Source organism: Mesocricetus auratus, unplaced genomic scaffold, assembly GCF_017639785.1.
Source record: "Mesocricetus auratus isolate SY011 unplaced genomic scaffold, BCM_Maur_2.0 Super-Scaffold_15014, whole genome shotgun sequence".
NCBI lineage: Eukaryota > Metazoa > Chordata > Mammalia > Rodentia > Cricetidae > Mesocricetus > Mesocricetus auratus.
Window position 1 is genome coordinate 5,610,657 of NW_024429186.1, and position 23,133 is coordinate 5,633,789.

Consider the following 23,133-nt stretch of genomic DNA (forward strand, 5'->3'; position numbering starts at 1 on the left):
ACTGTGAGCTCTGAATTTGTATGAATATGTTACAAAATAAACCAGACAGTGCAACGTCCATGGAAATATAGTAGCAAAGCAACTCACAGGGAGCTCAGCAGGGAGCACAATGGAGCCAAGAATTCCCAGTAGAGAGATGAGGTTGGTGTAGAGGGGAAACTGTGTTCTCTCTGGTTTCCTTACTTAGACTCTATTGACTGACCTGACACTGTAGTGACTGACATATGATGCTTCCATGCTCAAGAACCATAAAAATTCTTTGTCAAACCCTTCGCAGGATTGTGTATTTTTATTATTTTATTCAGTTTTATTGTCTTTATAAATCATTTTTATAGAAAATTGCAAGTCTCATTCTGATTATTGAATCTCCCTGCAGCTACCCACTCTTTCTTTCTCTCTGTAGAAAGCAAATAGATGAAAAAGAAATATTAAAATAAAAGCATTACTGTAAACTGAGAAATAACACAAGAAACACTCCCACAACTAATCCACAACACACTCAACCATGGGAGTATGACATATTGGTAAAAGATAAGTAAGGTTGAATAAATAGTGCACACTGAAACCAGACAAATTATCTACAAAACTATCATTGATTTCATTCTGTGTTGACCATCTACACCTGGACTGGTGTCCACTATTTAGTGTGATTAATGCATCCAATAATTCATTAGATAAAACATTTTTCCTTTGCGCAGAGGTGTCTACTTCTTGTTTATTGGTGGAAACCTGTTTCCCTGTACTTCTCTCGACTTTTGGATCCTAATAGGATTGGATCTGTGTAGGATCTGTATATTGTTTCACAGATTATGTGACTTTAAATGTGAATCAGTGCTGTTGTATCTGGAAGACACAGTTTCCTAGGATGTCATGTACCCCTTTCTAGCACCCACAATTGATTCCGTTTTCAAACAATTTTTCAGAAATAAGGTCTAACTATGAGTTAATGTAGGCAACTAAGGGCAATGGCAAAGTCTCATTCTGTTCTCAGCACCTGTGGGGAATCTCTGATCATTAACTCACAGAAATCTGTCATGTGCCTGGTCTTAGTTGTTTAGTTAATAACTCATGTGTTCTGGGAGCAGCATTAATCACTAATGTGGGTACCTGTGTTCAAATAGTCACTAGTTAATGCAAAACTCAAATCTCTTTCCTGTGCTTTCTGCTCATATTTCTGCAAGCATATATCTCACATAACCATAGAACATGATAATAATCATTGGGAAAATACAAGTAACAAATACTAGCTTTATCAGCATCTCATAATTTTTCATAGGATCTTCTTAAATTTATAAATTTGATAGCAATGCTGTATTAGAAGATCCATAAAACCACACCAATCCTGAACATAATTCACTCCCTTAACACAAAGAAAATCTCAAATGTAAAACGTGGCAACAAGAAAATGTTCAGAATTTCCTGACATATTGCTATATAAATAAAATTATATTTCTCAACTTTTACCCCTACTGTCATGTTATTACTTCATTTTGCCGTGCCTCATGAATTCTATATCTTTTACATTCATATGTTTACTCACATTTCAGGATTTTCATTTCAATATGACTTTCTTACAAACTAATTCTCGCTTGTCCTAGAGCATCATTTAATGTCTCCATTATGAGACAAAACTTGATGTTTTAAACTTGTCTCCTGTATTTTCCCATGTCCTTTCATTTTGCATATATTTTAGTATACACTCTACTTTAATTCCTCAAAACTCAGCGGCTTATTTCTCAAATGTTTCCTGATAAAATTAATCACACAGACATAATATGCAAGTCTGAGAATCACACATAAGTAAGAACATGAAGCATTTGTCTTCATGCATCTTTGTGATATTACTCAGATTTTTGTTGTCATTCACTTACCTATAGATTTCATAGTTCATATTTTACTACTGGTTACTCTTCCATTGTCTATATGACAGACATTTTCATTATGTATTTGACTTTGTTGGAAAAATATGTTGGTTTCTGCTGTTGTGAATAGAGAAACAATAAACATGTAAATGTAAATAACACTACTGTAAGATTTAGAGTAACTGTGTACATGCTTGTGAGGAACATAGCTGGTAAGCAGTACAGTTTTTTTTGAAAATTTGAAAACTAATTTCCAAATTACTACACTAGTTTATTCTCACATAAAATGTAAACCAGGGTTAATATTTCACCATGTCATCTTCTGTACTTGTTGTGCTTTGATTTCTTGCTTATATTCATTCTGAGGTAAACAGAGATCATCAAATTTGTTTTAATCTACATTTCACTGTGACATAGAAACTTCCATTGCAGATCATAGAGAAACCAATCTTGAACAGAAAATTCTCTCTACAGACTAGGAATCCTAATTCAGGAGCATGCCATGCAGCCTGAAGGGAGATAAAAGACACCAGTGATCTTACACAATACCAGACCTTACAGTCTACATTATCAGCCTTCAGGTAAGTTGTACCTACTATTTCCTGGCTATCCTGTACTGACCATTTACATTCTAACTAGATTTGTGGACAAGGTCATAGGAAAGACTTCATCTTAGGTTAAATTCCATGAGTATAAATGGCATAGCTCCTAGTAGATGCTAGTTGTATGGCTAATATTTATGTTGTCAAACTGCTTTGCAAATCTTTATGTTTACTCCCAATTGATTAGTTCTACTCTCAGTCTTGATGACAAAAGTTTCTGTATGGTGTGTGTAATGGTTAATGCAGATACTCATGAGTGGTCAAAATGTTGCCAATGGGTGTATGAATGCTCACTTACTGTTTATTCGTCTGTATCAACATCCTGCCCAAAATTCAAGTACCACCTCAGAAGAGAGATGGGGAATAATGTAAGACATCCTAAAATCTATAGGCCAATGCACAAAACTAGAAAAAACATTCTGAATGAGGTAATCCACATACATAAAGCAAGTATAGTATGTACTCCTTCATAAATTGATTACAGAAATACAGCAAAAGGGCCTCGGCCTACAATCCGCAACCCCAGAAGCCAAGCCCTCTTCTAGAAACAGATGGAGGCAGAAGTAGAAATTCACAACTGACCATTGGGTCAATCGTATGGAGTACAATCAAAGTGGGGGTGGAGCAATAGTATGATAAAAGGGGTCAAGACCAAGATCAGGAAAACCACAGAATCGGGTGACAAGAGAGAGTTAAAGATCAGCGACACTGGTCTGACAAATGGGGGACTTGTATAAGATGGACCTAGAGTCTGTTAATATAGGTGATGGTGGCATGACTGGGATAATTTTGGAGGCCACTGGCAATGGGTCTAAGATCTAACTATAATGCACAAACTAACTTAGTGGAGTCCATTCTACATAGAGAGATTCTTTGCTCAGCCAAGAGAGAGGGGTGTGGGGATGGAAAGGTGCCTTGTTGCTGCCTCAGTGAGATGATGAGACAGGCTTAGTAGATTCCTAGTAGAGCATTTAACATCACAAAGGAGAAGATGGGTGGTGGCAAGGGAGTGGGAAATGCACGAGGAGAGGATATCGGGGGAAATGGGATTGGAATGCAAAAAAATTAATAAGGTTTTAAAAATATATGTATAGAAAATGTTAAGAAAGAATTCATTGGAGATAAAGCAAAAAAGTACAGGAGCAGAATTTGATGGTGAATTTGGGCTGGGTAGTGGAGGAAGGTCCATGCCAAGATGTGCTTCCTGTGATCTCCTGTATTCCCTGGCTCCCTTATTCAAGACTCACACTGTAGGAAGTCAGAGACAATGAAGTCCATATTGTTATAATGAAATGGAGTGGAATTCACCCTTCTCGTTTATTAGTACAAGGCTGACTCCTCACATGCAAATGCATCTTCAAGCTCAAAGTTAAATCCTCTCCTGGGCTGTGGAAGCTCACATCACTCTCACAGGATGCTGACCTCCAAGAAAAGGGATTTAGCCTAGAAGATGAGACTGTTGGCTCTACTGTACCTAGTGACAGCCCTTTATGGTAAGTGTAACCATCTTATACACATGTTCATGAAGGGATGTGACAACATGTGATTGACAGAAATGACTCTTCTTCTCTTAAGGTTTCCTATCCCAGATCCAACTTCAGGAGTCAGGACCTGGCCTGGTTCAGTCATCACAATCACTGTCCCTCACTTGCTCTGTATCTGATTACTCCATCACCAGTGGAAATAGCTACTGGCACTGGGTCAGGCAGTCTCCAGAGAAGAAGCTGGAGTGGATGGGGTACATAACCTATGGTGGTGGCATCAACTACAACCCATCCCTCAAGAGCCACATCTCCACCACCAGAGAAACATCCAAGAACAATTTCTTCCTGCATCTGAACTCTGTGACCAATGAGGACACAGCCACATATTACTGTGCAAGAGACACAGTGAGGGGATTTTAGCCTGAGCCCAGACACAAAACTCCCTGCAGAGTAGCTTGGGGCCAGCGGGTGGTGCTCAGACTTCACCACTCCCAGCAACTCTAAGACTCAGAACAGAGAAAGAAAATAACCTGCTTTCCTCTGACTTTTCTTCATGTTCCCTAAATACAGAGAAGACAAGGGGAATTTTCACTCTCTGATGCTGAAATTCTGTGTTTTTATAAAGTCACATTTATTTGTTTCTCTGTCTCTTAAGACAGGGTACACAGTAATATTTCTTTTCATTTTGATTGTGGTTCTAACATTTACCATCTGAGTCAACTCTCTTGTCTTACGAATATATTTAATTTAATGAGCATCTTTTTAAAAGTCAGCTGACTTTGGCATTGCAGTTGTAATCCCCTTAACAGCTCAATCACGTATTCTCTTGATTCTCCATTCCTTCCATCCTCAGATACATCTGCACACGATAGCACTTCCTAGAGTATTGACAGGAAGCTGTTGCTGCTGTAAGTAGGGAATGAGTCACAAATTGTTGGAATCCTCACATCACTGCAGTTGTATTACCCATAGTGTAATGTAGGACATGGATTTCTTGAGGTCCACTGTGCATTAATTATGTACAAAGACTTGTGTGAAGTTATTAATCTTACCCAAAGTTGGGATATTTCACACAAAAATAACAAAAGTTGCATTGTGATTAATACATCACATTAAAGAAATTATTCTTTGTTTACACTGGTAATCAATTTTTTTGTAAATGTGTCATAGGAGATTTTGGGATTGTATATGGACAACTGGAGACACACTTTGTAGTATGGACTTGAACTCCAGCATCAGTATCAGTGACAATACTTCCAATATCCAGGCGTTCTTATATCTGAACCATATGGTATGCCTTAATGTGCCAATGACATGGGAGAGACTTCATTGTGAACTCAAGTAACAATCCTCCCATCAGAGGAACTTGAAAGAAGCCTAGTTCTTTAAGAATGGCTGAGGCTCCCCACAACAACTAGATAACCCCATGTCATATAAATATACCCATGTGCTTCCAAGCAAACAAACAAATGAAGAAAAAAACCCTATTTCAACTTCATTTTAGAATATGTGGTTTCCCTTGCTGTTTGATTAATATCCTATGGACTCTTTGCTACAGCTTATTCTGGGATGATTACAATATCCATTTGTCACTTGCTATTAAACAAAGAAAAATAAAAATTTCCATGGTTTTTCCCAAAAAGATCTGTAATTTTAAGACTTGGTTATGATGGATTTGATAAATCACAGGGAAGCTTAGATAATATGAAAAACTTTGTATTTATTTTACATCATGAGGAGTAGAATCGAGAAATTTCATCACTGAATGTTATTAACTCACATAGATGAGAAATAGGATGTCTACTGCTTCCAATGTGTTAATGCTCTACAAGGGTTAATTTAATTAACATTTTCACAAAGTACATGTTGGAAATTAACATCCTTGTAAAGATTAATTTAAACCCAATAGCTCATAAATCATTTCTTTGAAGGTGTTTATTATAGTCTTGTCTTGTGGAAAACTCTGAGTGACATTTGTGTACATGCCAGATGTTGTCATCCACAAGCTCTGTTGCAACTCCCTTCTTTTTGGAATAGAACTTGTTATCAGAGTTTTCTGCTTTTCCAGGTGTTTATTATTAGCTTGGCCAGGATGCTTACAGTGATAGATATCTCTCTTGCTAATAAAAGTAGTGAAGCTGGACTGTTTGCCTGTGAGTTAGAGATCAATGGGAGAAGTGATGTTGAGGTTGGTTAAGTGTAAGGAGGGTGTGTTCACAGGTACGCAGAACATACAGGGGATAAAAAGAGCTATAGGAAGGATACTCTTTCCATGTGGGTTCTAGTTTCGACCTGGAGAGCAATGTGTGGACCCTTGGTTCTCGACTTTCTTGGCTTCTCACATAAATGATTTCTTCCTCAATAAAATGTCACAGGACATCCTTATTTTGTGTAGTTTAAAAATTTTACATTATCTCGTGTCAGAAATGGGATTGTATGGTATAACAGTTATGTGTTTTATGTTACTATATTTGAAAATGTCTTCCAATTTGCTGGAGACATATGCTGGAGCATTGTCAGTTTTTATTTGTGCAGGCATAAGCATAACAGTCATCATCTATAAGAAGTCTGTGATAACATAATCAGCCTTTTCAGAGCTAAGAGCAGTAGCCCATTGGAAACCTGAGAATGTGACCATGGTATGGTTCACATATTTGATACTTCCAAATTCTTGAAAGTGAAACACATCTATTTGCCAAATTTCTTTTCTGCAAACAGTTTTGGGATTTCTGCCTGCTGGTAACACAGTTGGATTATAGAATGAGCAGGTGGGGAAGTTTCATATTATTTCCTTGGCTAGTTTCCAAGTGATGGAAAAATCCTTCTTTAAGCCCTTGCTATTAACATGGTGATTCTTATGAAATTCTGAAGCTTCCAACACACTTCCTATTAATAAATGATCAATCTCATCATTGCCTTTTGCTAGAGGACCTGGCAGACCCATATGGGATATGATGTGTGATTCATAATTCATATATACATATAAATGAATATATATATAGTGCGTTCTGTTTCAGATAGTTTCCTGCAATTATATAAACAATGAAGTTATTTCTGTATTGTCAGGAAGATGTTCAGTGGTCTCAATGTGTAAGATGACTCTGAATATTGAGAGTCAGTAAATACATGGAGAGGCTCTGTAAAACCCATAAGTACCATGAGAATGCTGTACAATTCGCCTTTTGTACAGTTTGAAGGGCTTTGAACTGCTTTATTTTTTTCCTGGTTTATAACCTGCCTTTCCTGAATTTTTTTCATTAGTGTATAGTGTAAGAACTCTAGAGACAGGTGTTTTTCTTACAATGAGTGTAAGAACCGAAATTGTTTACTTCATGAACCTTATTGTCTCTGTTTCAGGATAATTGTTACTAATCGTTAACACAAAGATACTACAAGCCCTTTGCCAATGTTCATTATTCTTCCATAAAGAGGAAATTTATTCATTAGTTAATGATGCAATAATTTCTGTTGGGTCCCTTACAGCTAGTTGATGAAGTCTTAATTTCACTTTAAAATCAACTCAGAGTTCTTTCTTATATATGTCTTCAATGTTTTATTCTATTTATGTGGCAAAAATACATTTGAATATGGTATCTTCCCTCTGCATCAAAATCTCTGGGTGGTATACTCTATATGGCAAAATAATCTGAATGCACTCTAGTTTTGGATCCAAAGGGTGTGCATATGTTTCTAGTATTCTCTTTTCTACCTATTCTAATTCTTGTGATAGCCTCAACTGTTATTATTCGTGGACTATTCAAGCCCTTGTCTCCTTTAATGGCCATTTTAGTTATTTCAAATCATGCCCTTGTACTCTTGGTGCCTCTTCAGAACTTTAGAAATTGCCTTCCCTACCGAAGTTTCTGTATCTTGAACTTTATAATCAATATTAGCTGTATACAACATCCATTTGTCTAATAGTGCTGATATGATTTTTAATGGCCAAAGCACCTGTTTACATTTTGGATTTGCATTCTCATAAGATAGCATTTCTATAAAGATTTGCCTAGAATCTGACTCAGTTACCTGCATTCTATTGCTCTGGACAGTCTTTGTAAGAATTTAGTGAACCTTTTTCCCAGTCCCTCAACCAAATTGGTATAAGGTTCTATTTTCTTTCCTTGTTCAGGAACCTTTTTCAAAGCATTCAGAGCTGCTGTACAGCTTAAAGACAAGATGTTTTCATCGTATTCAGCCTGAGCCTGGAAGTCAGCATGAGCGCCCTCACCAAAAATTTTACAATCTTGGGGGGCTTTATAACCTTTCTTTAGGCATTGAAGTTTGAAACCCTTTGCTTCCTCCATCCATGAAGCTCTCCAGTGTATTTTAGATGAATTTACTAGTATAGCTGAGATCAATTGACTTCAATCCTTTAGGGTCCACCTATTCACACTCGCCCATGAATTCAATAATTCCCTGACATATGGCAAGTGAATAATACAAGAAACAGTGGTATGTTTTATCCCCTTAAGGTCCTTCATCTGTATTACTTCCCACTGATAAGCAACTGAACCATCAGGATTCATTCTTGTTGCTGTTTTCTCAGTCATAGATACTACTGGGAAGACCCGAAGAGATGGCATAACAACCTTAGGAAGTTCATCCTGCCATCTGAGAGGTGTAGGTAAACCTCTGCCATGACCTGATGGTAGTTCATCTGAATCTAATGTATCAAATTGTAAGTTATATAAAATCTGCAGTCTAGTGATGACTGTTTCTCTGAGTGATTGAATTTCCTTGGTTAAACGTTTTTCTAAGAGCTTCATAGAGTTTGTCCTTTTCATGGACACATCATTTATACGTGATTCCAAGCATTTGATATTCTCATCATTAGATATTATCTGAATTGCATGTAAGTTGCCTTCTATGAACAGTGGTATATCTGATAAGAGGTCATTATCCTCAGACATGGAATGGATTGTTTTAGTAATTTTAACAGTCTAGATTTCCACCTTGTGAATTTTGTTAGTCGAGGCATCAGACAAGGAGCAAGTAGTTTCTGAAAGCCTGATAATGTGCTGCTGAATCAATTCTACTTTGACCAAAAGGACAGTGGGCATGGAATCAATTCTGTCTTGTAAGTTATTATGTTTAAGTTCCAAGGTGTCTACTTTGTTAGACATTTCCCCATTGACCTGAAGATTTTGAATTTTTGCCTCTAATTTAGCAATATTTTGCACAACTTCCCTTCTTTCTGCCTTGTGTTTAAGTCCTCTCTTCCAGGATATTATGTGGATTATGAAGGTAATTGTTAGCATTAGATATAAATATATTTGGGTCATGTTATAATCCTTTCCAATGATGTCTTTATTTTAATAAACAATGAGATCTCTAAAATTCTGCCCTGGTATCAGTTTAAACTCCCAGAATGCAAAACTTACCTCTAATGACATGTGGTTGAGGAATGGATTTTTACATGCAATAAATAATGCTTGGCCAGAAGGTGGTGCAGGTGTGTGGACAAACACAGCTCTGCCACAGGTGCTCTGTATTTTTCCCCTTGTAATCTGAAATATCGTAAATCACTTTTGCAAAAATTAAACCTGGATTTTATTAAAAGGAAATGAAAGAGCCCCAGGCAGATTGTGGTATCCTGCAGGTATGGAGTGCTAAGGAACCTTAAAGGTGGGAAGGAAAGCAAATGCCACATGGCTTTAGGGACGCTTGTTTGGGCAACCAGCTTGTTGCCAGGGAAAGCCATGATGTTTAGCGGCTGTTCAGGGTGCCTGTTCCACAGGCTTCTTGCTTACCAGGGCTCCATGGACTGGCATGGCAGAAGTATTGATTTCTGAATGGGCAGGTGGGCTGTGGAGATGTGCTTTCTCCTTGAATGCTGGACATCTTTGGCTTGATCAGATGAACAACATGGGAGGCACTCAGTTTGGCAGAAGAAAACCATGCTGAGCAGGAGAACGGGACTGAATTGGGAAACTCCAGTGACTTAGGAGGGCCTCTTGAGGCACTGAGACACACTTGGCCACAGGCCACATACACAGGCTGGTGGTTGGCCAGGGAGGGAGGAGGAGGACCATGAGGCTGGGTAAACTTACTAGCTGACACCAGATAAGTTCCTATATAGTTATTCAACTGTGTGGGGCCTTTCTAATTTCATATTTAAATTAAGGGTAACTAACAGTATGAAAACACAACATGCTGTGTGCACATGTTGATAAAATGTGGTAATTGTTAATAAAAATGTGTACAGAAAATTACTACACTGTGTAAATTTCTATAATTTCTATCTCTCACCAGTGTATCTGATGTCTTATATCTGCTCTGATCATTGTCTTCTGAACAGATCCAAATCCAGATTGTGCTACAGCAGGAAGACATGCAAATAAGACTTCTCTGTGCCCAGTAAAACCAGCCTTGCCCTGACCCTGCAAGTCTTGCAGAAGAGCCGAGTCCTTGATTCCCATGTCTTACCATTCTGTGATCAGCACAGAACACAGACCACTCACCATGGGATTGGGGCTTACTTGGATTTTCCTTGTTGCTATTTTAAAAGGTAATTAGCAGAGATGAGATGTGGTATGTTGTATTGACAAAAGAAAGAGAAAAATGGTTTTCTGTGACAGTATTATGACCACAATTCTCTGTGATTTGCAGGTGTCCAGTGTGATGCAGAGCTGGTAGAGTCTGGAGGAGGCTTAGTGCAGCCTGGAAAGTCCCTTAAACTCTCCTGTGTGGCCTATGAATTCACCTTCAGCAGCTATGCCATGAACTGGGTGTGCCAGACTCCAGGGCAGGAGCTGGAGTGGGTCGCATACATTAGTAGTGGTAGTAGTAACATCTACTATGCCGATGCCGTGAATGGGCGATTCACAATATCCAGAGACAAACCCTATATCTGCAAATGAACAATCTCAAGTCTGAGAACACAGCCTTGTATTACTGTGCACATCACACAGTGAGTGACTGCTACTGTGAGCTCAGACACAAACATTCCTCCAATGCTCTCAGGACCAGCAGGGGGCAGTGAGATTATACAGAGATCTGTGTGTCAGAAAAATTGTTCACAGAGTTATACAGGGCTGCACTCCTCTGTGTTGGACTGCTTCTCCATATCACACTCAGGGCTTCTCTCTACAGTTTTAGTGTGTAGTAATCCTTGAAGGGTCCAAAGGTTGATTTATTTAAATATCATTTTGTGCGGATATGTGTTTATTTGTTATAATATTTCTCTCTGGCTCTGTTTCAGTATCTCTGTCAATTTCTTGATCTCTCTATATCTCTCCCTCTCTTCCTCTCTCTCTCTTTATCTCCCTCTGTCTTTCTCTCTATCCCCCTCCCTGCCTCACCCCTCTGTGTGTGTGTCTGTCTGTTTGTATACAAGTTGGCATGAGGTTACTTTTTCTACACACCTACACAATGTTTTTTAGATAAGTTCCATCACTGAGACTTAAGCTCAGCAACTGCCTAAACTGAATTTCCAGTGACTTCCAATGATCACAATGATCTACATCTCAGAGGAGGGCTTACTGGTTCACTCCCACTCCTACCTCTCTTTATAGTCACAGAGGACTAAACACAGATCCTTTTACTTGAGTGGTTAGAACTTGAACCACAGAGCTATCTCCACAGCCCCAATATGCTTTTTTCCATGTAGGATGTACTCTGACTTGGATATCAGGCAGAGGCTCACACTGAGCAGATTATTCTGTGTGGAGACCAGAATCAGACCCTGAAGAAACACAGGACCCTTGAATTTGTGGAGTCCCGAGTCTAGGGCACAGAGAGAGTAAGATTCCCTGGTTAGAGCACTGTGAGTGTTCGGGTTTGACAAAACTAGGGAATCAGGCAGGGTCAGTCACCGTTGAATCCAATTTACCTTCAGTGTCTATTATGTCATCCTCACACAGACCATGGGCAAGTGACACAGCCATGACCCAGTGTGGTGAATGTAATAAAATGGGTGTGAGGCACAACACTAAGACATGAGGCCAATGTAGCTAGTGACACTCACTGATCATCAGTTAGCTGCCAATAGTTCCTAATTCACACAAATAGGAAAGTGTTTGTTTTTCCCTTATATTTACATGAATTCAATTCCCCTAATTTGTTATATCAATCTCTTTTCTTCCATTCCTGTTTCTCTGGGTCTTATTTACAGTACTGTCCCAGAAAAATGACGTGAAGCACCTGTGTGTAATTCTGATCTGGGTTTCTGTGGCAGTTTGAAGGTGTTTGACCTCCATAAACTTATACTTATTGGCACCATTAGGAGGTGTAGATTTGTGGAGGAAATGTGGTCTTGTTGCATAAAGTGTGGCCTTGTTGGAGGAGGCTGAATGATATACTCTTTTAATCTACACATTGAGGCTGGAGGGCATTGCTTGAGTTCCTTTCCTCACGTTGAACAGTGATGAGGACATGTAAGTCAAATATATAAATTGCTTTCTTAGTTTCTGTGTTCACTGTGTTTCATCATAGCAATAGTAACACAAGTTAAGACACTTCATTCTCCTTCTAACATTGCATGTAGGTCTTTTAGTGAAATCCCAGACTCAGGACCTTGGGAGGAATGTTCTCCTCGTTATTTTGTGTCTGCAAATAGAATGTGGCTCACATTTTCTGTACATTTACTGATTTACATGTTGGTTGGATTTTTGGAAAGACAAAATAAAAAATTGTATTAAATATGTATATTCTGTAAGAAAAGTTTGCATCCTTGGAGGGAAATGAAAGAGAAGAGGACATTGGGTAAGGCAACACTGGTTGATCCAGGGGATGTCAGGGAGACTTGATTGATTCTATGCTTCTGTTATTATTTAAAAGCAGTTCAGCAAGGTAAGGAAAGAGTCTTTGGGGCACAGCTGTCCCAACGCCCTACAGCTTCCCAATACTCTCTGCTCCACTGCTCCTGCAGAAATTATCTCACTGAAAGACAGTTGCACCATGTTTATTCAGCACACAGTTTTCACAGAAGCCCCATAAAGCAATCTGACTCCAGTGAGCAGTGATGATAAGCCCTACTTCCATGGTTTTAATTCCATCCATGAGTCCAGTGTTCAGTGAAGACAGGGATGTGTCAGTGGATCTTGTTCCATCACTTACTCCAGTGTGCAGTGATGAAAGGCCTGCTTCAGTGATTAATTCATTTACTGACACCAGTGTGCAGTGAAGACAGTCCCTATTGCATGAGATATCATGCTATCAGAGGAAAGAAACCAGTTTTATGGTAAATACAGGTACTCATGTGATGGTTGGAGTAGGAAGTTGTCTCACTGGTGGGATGATCTCTCTGTCAAGATGATCAGGCCACACTCCATCATGTGATGATGCTCTGTCACTTGCTCCTCTCATACAAAGAATGGATGCCACTTGAGAAGATTTCCAAAGCTTTGTAGAAAAAAAGTTTATAGACTCTAGTGCTCACCATTTGAGATTTCTACTTCAAGAATGTCTCACTGATAAATCTGATTGAATGTGACTAATCACTCATTTTATCATTGAAATTCTTATGACTATTGGATTATTTTAATCCCAAATTCATAGCTCTGAATTTCTTGCAATTTCCCTTGGACATTCGCAACCTACAAATCTGTCTCACAGCTGAGATCAACACAGTTATTTCATGGCACACTTGTATGGACAACTCAACACATATGTGCATTGAATGGTTTTGATGTGTTCTATTGTTCCTGAGAACATGGCTGTTATTTTTCCCAGTGTTTTCAACTACAGAAAGACAGTTCTGTGCTCTGTGTTTTACACATAAAACCTCTAGTCTGCAGAACTGCCCAGCAATGAAAACTGACAAGATTAGTCATGCATTCAGAGTTAATAAATCAACAAAGACTGTGATACATCTAAACATGTGGAGTTTTCTGATCTTTCTCTGTGGTCCCTCTCAGAAGTGCTGACTAACATACAGCCTGTGAGATGAGTCTGTGAACAAGGCTATTCGCTAAAAAATCACATTATGAAATCATGACCCACAAATGTGGTACAGTTTTCTACTAAGTGTAAAGCTACAATTCAATTCCCTTGGGTCTCCACACAAAAAAAACCATTAACCACTGAGAGTACTAAATGTTTCTGAGTTGCTTTCTTACAAGCTGAATTTTCTAGGTGAGTGATAAGAATGAGATTAACTCAATTGACACTAGGAGAAAAGATTTTTGCCAGGTTATTAATTCTGGTTTACCACCACTAAGAGCTGAAGTACATCATGTGACTAAATCAACTTGAATTTATAAGGATATGCACTGAGGGTGTTTTACCCTCTTCTGTCTTCACTGCATGAATGTGGACTCAATTCTGTTCTGCATCCATGGCCTGCACAGTGTGGATCACATAATTTCCTCTTTATATGAAAATGGATATTCAGACAGAAGTAGAAAATGTTCCAATTTTTCAGCTGTTCTTCTGAGAAGCATAAAACAAATCTCAGACACAGTTAGGTGAAACTGGGTACCTTTCTCTGTGCCTCCTTTTATCCTCTCAGGATCCTCCCCCAATGCAAATCAGCCACAGGCTCAGGCTGAAAGTCCTGCTCTAGCTGTGCAGCCCCATCTCCTTCTCACTGGAGCCTCCAGCAGAGCATGGCTGTCCTGGTGCTTCTCCTCTGCCTGGTGACCTTTCCTAGCTGTAAGTGTCCAGGGTGTCAAGAGAGGGAAAATGCATGACATCATGGGATGTATGACTGATGGTGACTTTGTTTGTTCCCAGATGTCCTGTCCCAGGTGCAGCTAAAGGAGTCAGGACCTGGCCTGGTGCAGCCCACACAGACCCTGTCTCTCACCTGCACTGTCTCTGGGTTCTCATTAAGCAGCTATGGTGTACACTGGGTCCGCCAGCCATCAGGAAAGGGTCTGGAGTGGATGGGAGTAATAGGGAGTGGTGGAAGCACTAATTATAATTCAGCTCTCAAATCCCGAGTCACCATCACCAGGGACACATCCAAGAGTCAAGTTTTCCTAAAACTAAACAATCTGCAGACTGAGGACACAGCCACATATTTCTGTGCCAAACACACAGTAAGGGAACTCCAATGTGAACTTGAACAGAAACCTCCCTACAGGGACACTCGGGTCCAGCAGGGGGCGCTGCAGTCCTATATGGACTCCCATGGCCAGTATGGCTTTCCTTCAGAACTAGGAATTTCTTAGCTATGCTGCATGAACATGTGTTTTTATGTCAGAACCTGTGGTTTATTTTCCAGTCAAGGAAATCCTCTAGAGGCCCTTCTACTGTCATATTCTGCTCAACTTTTGTGTTCTCACAACAAAATAAATGGTTTACCCATAGCCCTCTAAGATATCCAGTTGCTGGTGTTATTCCATTCAATGGCACACATTTTTTGTATTCCATATATATGCACATGTATTTATAAATTTTCTTATATACACGACATTTCAAAAGGAGTCAACATTTTTCACATTTGTTGACAGGTTAAGTTCAGTAAGGAGTTTTGGGAAATTTGAAAAATCTGTAATTTATGCTTTTCATTTTTGTACATGTGATAGTGACTCCACAGCTTCCCTAAATTAATTTCATTTTGCCAAGTTACATTGGAAATGGAAATACCCAGAGTTTCCTTTTTCTACATCAAGATGATTCCATGAATGGATAGAGTTGATTATCCTGTTTCACAGATTCCAATTAACACACTTATATCTTGGTAAAAATTAGCTTTCACCCAAAGCCATAAAGAATTATCCCAGAGCATATGGAATGAGCAGTTTTTTGAGGTTAACTCATAAAAATATACTACTTCCACATATACAGAGCAGTATATGTTTTTATTAACTGTGGTCAACAGCCATACATCATTATTTGGGAAAATACTCTCATGCACCTAATTAATCTTCACACTTTACCCTGTGTTCTCTTGGTGCCTGGATGTCATTTACAAAATGCCCTCTATATGCATCCAGGTCAATGTGGTTTGCAGACTCTTGTGAACAGAGTTGCAGTACACATGAGAAGGAAAGTTATGATTGCTCATCCACTGTTAGAGAAGTAGCTGGGGATTACTGTGAATTTCCTGACACATACAATTAGCACCTCATAACCACCTATAAGGGCAGAGCACCACAAGTGCTCACTTTCTCGCAATGAGACTTAAACTGTCCATGCAGAAGCATCTACAAAAAACTAAAAATAAGGTATTTCTGTAATTTTTTCTCATCCGGCACTGGGAGGAATTCTAATTTAAGAGTTCTTCTGAATTACATATGAGGTCTGGATTCAAATGTTAACTTCATAACCACATTCCTTATTTTGACTAATAAATATTGTGCTTGTAACATCTCAATTCCTTGTGAAAGTTATTAATAGGTTATTCTCTATTTAAGAGCATCCATGAGATCAGTATAATTTTTTCTCAAGAAATACTCATTTCTGTCACCTATCTGAGTCACCAGAGTTCACAGATACCCCAGGGAACATGGAGTTGAGAAGTGATGTCCTCATGAACAGACATCTTCCTGCCCTCAATCCCATGATTGGGCTCCTTGACCAATCCATGTAGGCAGAAAAGTTTTGATAAAACCAATATCTACACCACCAGACAAATGGATATTAAAGGCAAAGAGCACAATTTAACTTGGTATCAAAGTAATGAATGCTATTTATTAAATAAAAATGGAAATAATTGTATAGATGGAGAGGAAGGGGTCCTTTGCTTTGTCCATGGGAACATTATTCTAATACACTTATGGAAAATATGTGGTGGTCCCTTGGGGAATTACACACAGAAGGTCATCTAACTGCACATTCTCAATTAAGTGTGAATAGACAAATAATCAGAGCTAGGCAAAAATGGAAGGAAGGAAGAAAGGAAAAACAGAAGTATAGATAGGAAAGTACAAGGAAACAGAAGGGTCATCAGGAGTGAGAGGAAAGAAAGTGCAATTGGATGAATGAATATAATCACAGCACTAATAAGATAGAAGGATTTTTGTTTTTAAATAGAAATGATGACAAATAACAGTAAGAATATTTTAAATAACTTAGGATGTTCATATAGATATATTTGTCTACCCTTGTATGTGTGTCCTTCTCTGGGTGTGTCTTTGGGTTGAATGTCTGTGTATCTATGTCTGGGTATTTTATTCTATTTTTTGGTCTGGAGTTTCTTCTGTTTCTCCGAGAGATGCATTATTTCTCCTAATAAAATAGTATAGACTATAGAGGTTACCTCTGCACTCTCTAATCACAAAGCCAAGCTCAGCGTCAGGTGCCCAGGAAGGATGGAAGTAGGCGTTTGACTTCAGTGATTGGCTCTCCGTTTCCCTGAACAAAACTGTTTAGACAGCCCAGCTTCTCTTCCTGTCTAAGATCCCATTGGCCCTCAGAAAGCCAGTGGCTGAGAACATGGCTCAGCAGCCTTGCAATCAGCACTTAAGTGAGTGGGACAGATATCCTGTTGCTCACCAAAACAGTTCACTCTTATTTTTACCATTTCATTCAGGTGTGTGGTGGTGAATATCAGTATTGAAATTCCTGCATATGCTGTGGGTCATCTTCACATTAGACTTGATGATATCATCACATAATGGAGGCAAGTCTTTGGATAGGAGCTAGCAGCAAGAGATGCAGTATCTCTATCCTTTCCCTCTTCATCCTCCCTTGTTTTGGTTGTCCATTTCATTGGTTGATATCATTGATCCTCCCCTGACGTTATTCAGTTTGATGATAAGAACATCAATCTTTAGCACTTTATTTCTCTGCTGTGTTACAAACAGTCATAAGTTCTGGAAATCAGGGAGAGGAACTTGGGGAGTCTAGTGTTTGTCTTATGATTATACAAACCAAGGGTGTAATTAAAACATTATTTGCAGTAGGAAAAGATGATGTTTTAAAAGACAGGAGGGCTAGGCATATAGCTTGTGGTATAGCACTTGCATTCCATGTACAAGATATTAAGTTCAAGAACCAATCCTGCTTTTTAAACACAGATCAGATTTGTGAGCATTAAAATGACTTATCTCATGTTCAACCTCAGGGCCAGCATGGGAATGGCAGTGATTAAGGTGGAAATGCAGAAGAGTGGTGTGTGTCAGAATCAGGTACACAGTGAGTTGTAAAATTTCTTCTCTTGTGCTGCATAACAAGCAATGCAGCTTAGGCCTAAAGCATCAATGGCAGGCTTCTAAATATCTACAGACTGTGAGTTCAATACAAGGTGAGGGCAATTTTTGAATAAATTGAAATCCTAATTACTGAGACTGTGTATGCATATGTTTGTGTTTGCATATGTGTGTAGAGGCCACAAGTAGATTCTGAGAGTCTTCGTCAATAGACATCTAGTTTCTTTTTTGAGACAGGGTCTCACAATGAACGTGCAGCTCACAAATTCAGACAGAATAGCTGATGGCATGTCCGAGAGATAATCCTGTAATGATCTCCCAGAGCAACAACTCTAGGATCCACCATGATGCCCAGCTTCATATTTAAGTGCTGCAGATCAAACTGAGATACTCATACTGGGAGGCAGGCACCTTATCCCTGAGTCATCTCCTCAATCCTGGATTCTATCACTACACATTTTACATATTAATAAAAATAAGTAACCTATAAAAATGCATACATTATATAATGATTATTAATACTTAAATTAACTTTAGTCAGATTCATTCCTATATAACTTGTATTGGCTTTTGGTATATGAGCATACATTTCATATATATTGTTTTTTCCTAGTATTTACTATGAAGAGATTATAAATTAAGGAAGTGACAATGGAAATGATGTTACCTGAATAGGAGGTATAAGATAATTTACTGAATATAGAACTCACTGCCGGGCATTGGTGGCACACACCTTTAATCCCAGCACTCCAGAGGCAGAGGCAGGTGGATCTCTGTGAGTCTGAGGCCAGCCTGGTCTACAGAGCGACTTCCAGGAGAGCCTCCAAAACAATACAGAGAAACCCTGTCTCTAAAAAAACAGCAACAATATCTCACTTACTGAGAAGAGCTATAATATCCTTGCAACAGCCAGGATCCAAGAGAAAGATTTGCTTTCACTTTTCCTTTTATTCCTCACCTGTCCCACGTACCCCTGTCCACAATCCCAAAGTGGCACGGACAATGTCTTTAGTATGTGATTTTCCCCTTCAAAGAAGTATTCATAAATCCACCTAGATTATACAATTATAGAATCTATACATATTAAAATTCAAAATGGGAAGAAAATAGTATTAAATGTATTTGATCAAGAATGAATTCAAAAAATTATTGAGAATGCTAGATGAAGATGTTTTTTCCAAGATGGAGATATTTTAGCTAGATGGAGACTCTTACAACCCCTGCATATTACTTGCAGCAAGTGTGATTGCATCTCTAGTTTCCAAAGAAGACTTGAAGTCCTCATGGTGCTTCAAGGCTGTATTTCACCAAGAGGCATATCAATGAACTTCAGGAAAATTCAATTACCTTGGGATGCCAAGATTATGGATATAGGGCCATATTTGGAGTGACTAGAGACACTTGTGAAAGAGAAGCTTCAGGAATGTCAGACAAACAGACAAACAACAAAGGAAAGGAATGTACTTGGTAGGGAAAAAAGCAAATATTTTTTAAATGAGAAAATGCATTGTCAACTGCGGATTATTAAACCAATTATTGCCAAAATGAAAATTAATGACATGAATCAACTATCTTAAAACTCTGCATGTTATCAAATTGGGCAACTTTGGATAGAAGAAGGATCCAGGAAAGGATACAGGAAGAGAGTGATGATCAGAATATTTTGTACTAAATAAAATATTTTCAAAATACTTAATTAAAAATATTTTAAACACTGCATGGCATGGTTGGGAATGGTGGTGCACACATTTAATCTAGTCAGGAGACAAAGACAAGAAAATAATCAGGTCATACTTTGAAACCCTGTCCCCCTCAAAATTCAAAAATCTAAATGATATGGACAATTTCCTGAATATATATATCACTTACCAAAATTAAATCAAGAAGAGATAAGCAATTTAAATAGACCTAATGAAATAGAAGCAGTCATCAAAAGTCTCCCGACCCCAAAAAAATAACAGGCCCAGGGCCCAATGACTTCAGTGCAGAATTCTACCAGAAATTCAAAGAACAGAAAATACCGATTCTCCTCAAATTTTTCCACACAGTACAAGTAGAAAGGTCATTGCCAAACTCTTTTTACCAGGCTTCAATAACCTTGGTACCTAAGCCACACAATGGCCCGACTAAGAAGGAGAACTACAGACCAATATCCCTCATGCAAAAATACTCAATAAAATACTGGCACTTAGAATCCAAGGACATGTCAGAAAAATCATTCAACATTCAAAATGATAAAGTAGGTTTCATCCAGAGACACAGGGATGGTTCAACATATGAAAATCCACCAATGTAATCCACCATATAAACAAACTGAGAAAGAAAAATCACATGATCATCCACTAGATGCTGAAAAATCCTTTGTAAAAATCCAGTAACACTTCATGATAAAGTTCTTGGAGAATCTAGGCATAATAAAAGCAAAATACAGCAAACCAACAGAAAGCATCAAACTGAATGGAGAGAAACTCAATGCGAATCGTCTAAAATCAGGAACAAGACAAGGCTGCCCACTCTCTCCATACTTGTCGTAGTATGTGTCTCTGTGTTGAAGGAAGTAAATCACCAAGGGGTGGTCATTGGGTTCTATATTTACTTCCTGCTGCCTGTTTCTGAAAATGTAGAACTCTAGCTCTTTCTCCATAATCATATATACCATGTTTCCCATCATGATGGTAAAGCACTAAACCTCGGAAAAGGTAAGCCAACACCAATTAAATGTTTTCCTTTATCAGAGTTGCCAGGCCTCCTCACTGACACCCATGTACAGGGGGTCTTGAAGGAGGCATACATAATCTATCGGGCCTTGGGTAGTAGATCAGTATTTATCCTGGGTATACAAATGGACTTTGGGTGCCCATCCAATCATGAGAGATGCACTCTCACCCTGGACTCCCAGGGGAGGGTCTAGGCCCTGCCCTGGATGAAATGACAGACTATGGGCACCCCCATGGAGGGCCTCACCCTCCCTTGGGAAATGAGGGGATATTGGAGAGGTTGGTGGGAGGGTATGGGAGGAGGGGAGAAAAAGGAGGAGGGACCTGGAATTGATATGTGAAGCAACCTTGTTTCTAATTTAAATTTAAATTTAAAAATAAAAATAAAAAAATAAAAAATAAGAGTTGCCAGGGTCATGGTGTCTCTGCACAGCAATAAAATCCAAAGACACACATTAAAGTGTTATTTAATTACTTTTCACAAAACTCATGCATTGATCTGATGTATGTTCATGTTAATTGAAAACATGTTATGAGGTCATGCTTTATTCTCTGGTCTCATATTTTCTGCCTTCCCAGCCCCAGGATCCTGCCTTACTATCTCTCACCTCAAGAGAACAATGATCTACATTGTTACAGCATCATCTCTAACAGTTCATTATTGGACATATTTGTTGTGTGGAGCATCTGATTTTGGATAAATGTTGTGGTCCTTGATTATCTCCAGAGTTTGGTGTTACTGTGAACTCTTTATCTTTGATAATTAATTTTACATGGTCCTCTATCAGACATTCCCTTCATATGATAAATATTAATGTTATGTCCTTCTTACAGATGCATTCATATGGGGATTGTGTTGGATCAGGCATACAACCACTAAACCACTTTTATATTAGAGATTGTAAGCATGATTGTTTACTTGTGAGACAGGGTTACATGACTATTGTCAGGGAAAATCATGGTACAGCCTGGAAGTTCTATAAAACTTAACTATGCAGATTTTGGATTTCTATTCTTTGACTACTGGATGAACCAAATCATCGGGGCACCAGTGAAGAGTCTGCTGTAGGTTGCTGAGAGTATAAACAAAACTAATAATCTTGAAACACACTTCCTATAACCAAAGAAAAATTAATTTCTTGTTTTCCCTTTAACAACTCCTTTTCAGCAGAAACAAGGAATCTTTATTGAACGGCTTTTAGTGTGACAGCAGCTATAGCTCAGAAAATGTGTATTTAAAACAGGCTTTCATGAATTATTCTTGAACAATGAGGAACCACATTCATTTAGATTCATATACCTATCATTGATCTACAAGAAAAGAGAGAATTTGCATCAATTACAGTGGGATAAAACTAGATATGTGTGAATCTCAGCTCTTCCTGAAGTTTCCTACACCTCAAGATTTGTTTCACACATGTTGTAAAATTCAAACTGTGTTTAATGGTTTCTGGGCTCAAGAAGTGTTGCTGACTAACAGGAAGCACCCTTACCCCTCAAGTCAGGATGTTTGCTGCTGGGCAAGGGTGGCACAAGCCTTTAATTTCAGCATGTGAGATGTAGAGGCAAGCATATTGCTGTAAGTGTGAGGCTAGCCAGGTCTACAAAGTGAGTTCCAGGACATCCAGGACTGTTACATAGAGAAAACCTGTATCTAAAAACAAAAAAGAAAGAAAATAAATATCAAATATGGTGAATGTACAAAGAACATGGATCCTTATGTGTTCCTGTTAGGAAGATGATTTGGTACAACAATTTCAGAAATCATTGTATTAGTTCTTAAAATGTAGAAATAAAATTTAAATATATTCCATTATTTCACTCCTCGGCAACCATTCTGAGGGGCTGTGCAAGTCACCAGGTATAAATAGGAGGATTAGTTTCAGAGAGTGGCCACCAAAAGCATTTCTTCACTTCACTTGATGTGTTATCCCTTTAAATAGAGGAAAACTCCAAGAGACCCTAAAGCATTGTGCTGTTTTCCATGAATTTTCCTAGAAAACAGGTGCAGGCCTGCAGTTCTTTCTTTGAACCTTGGTTACTTTCCTCAGAAAACTACAAAAACAGTAGTGCCATGATCAACAGGGACTAAAACCCACCATGAAGATGGTTTATTTTACATAGAATAAATTCATCATGAGAAAATTTATAATTCAACATTTTCTTCTCATGTAGGATGTCATTATTCAAGATTACTCACATTGTAACATATTGTCCAAATATTATGAAAGTGCCACATATTCAAGTGGGGCAGATAATTGAAAGGACATCTGAACACAATTATAATTCAGGCAGGAGACTCCTTGGTAGTCCCAGATATGGAACCTGTGCTTCCTTTAAGGGTATTAAAACTAAAGGATCTAAAGGTGAGTTGGTGCCTAAGGATGATAATGCACTCCAACAAAATGTTGACTTGCTTCAACAAATGT

The 23,133-nt window shown here is 38.5% G+C and overlaps 2 gene segments (V, D, J or C); both read left to right on the plus strand.

Moving 5' to 3' along the window:
• Positions 1-3,874: 3,874 nt before the first annotated feature.
• On the plus strand, positions 3,875-4,368 carry LOC110340580. The segment is given in 2 exon segments: positions 3,875-3,957; positions 4,040-4,368. Coding segments are annotated over 2 exon segments (372 nt in total).
• Positions 4,369-10,353: 5,985 nt separating this feature from the next.
• LOC101844184 lies at positions 10,354-10,808 on the plus strand. The segment is given in 2 exon segments: positions 10,354-10,456; positions 10,558-10,808. Coding segments are annotated over 2 exon segments (342 nt in total).
• The last annotated feature ends 12,325 nt before the right edge of the window (positions 10,809-23,133 follow it).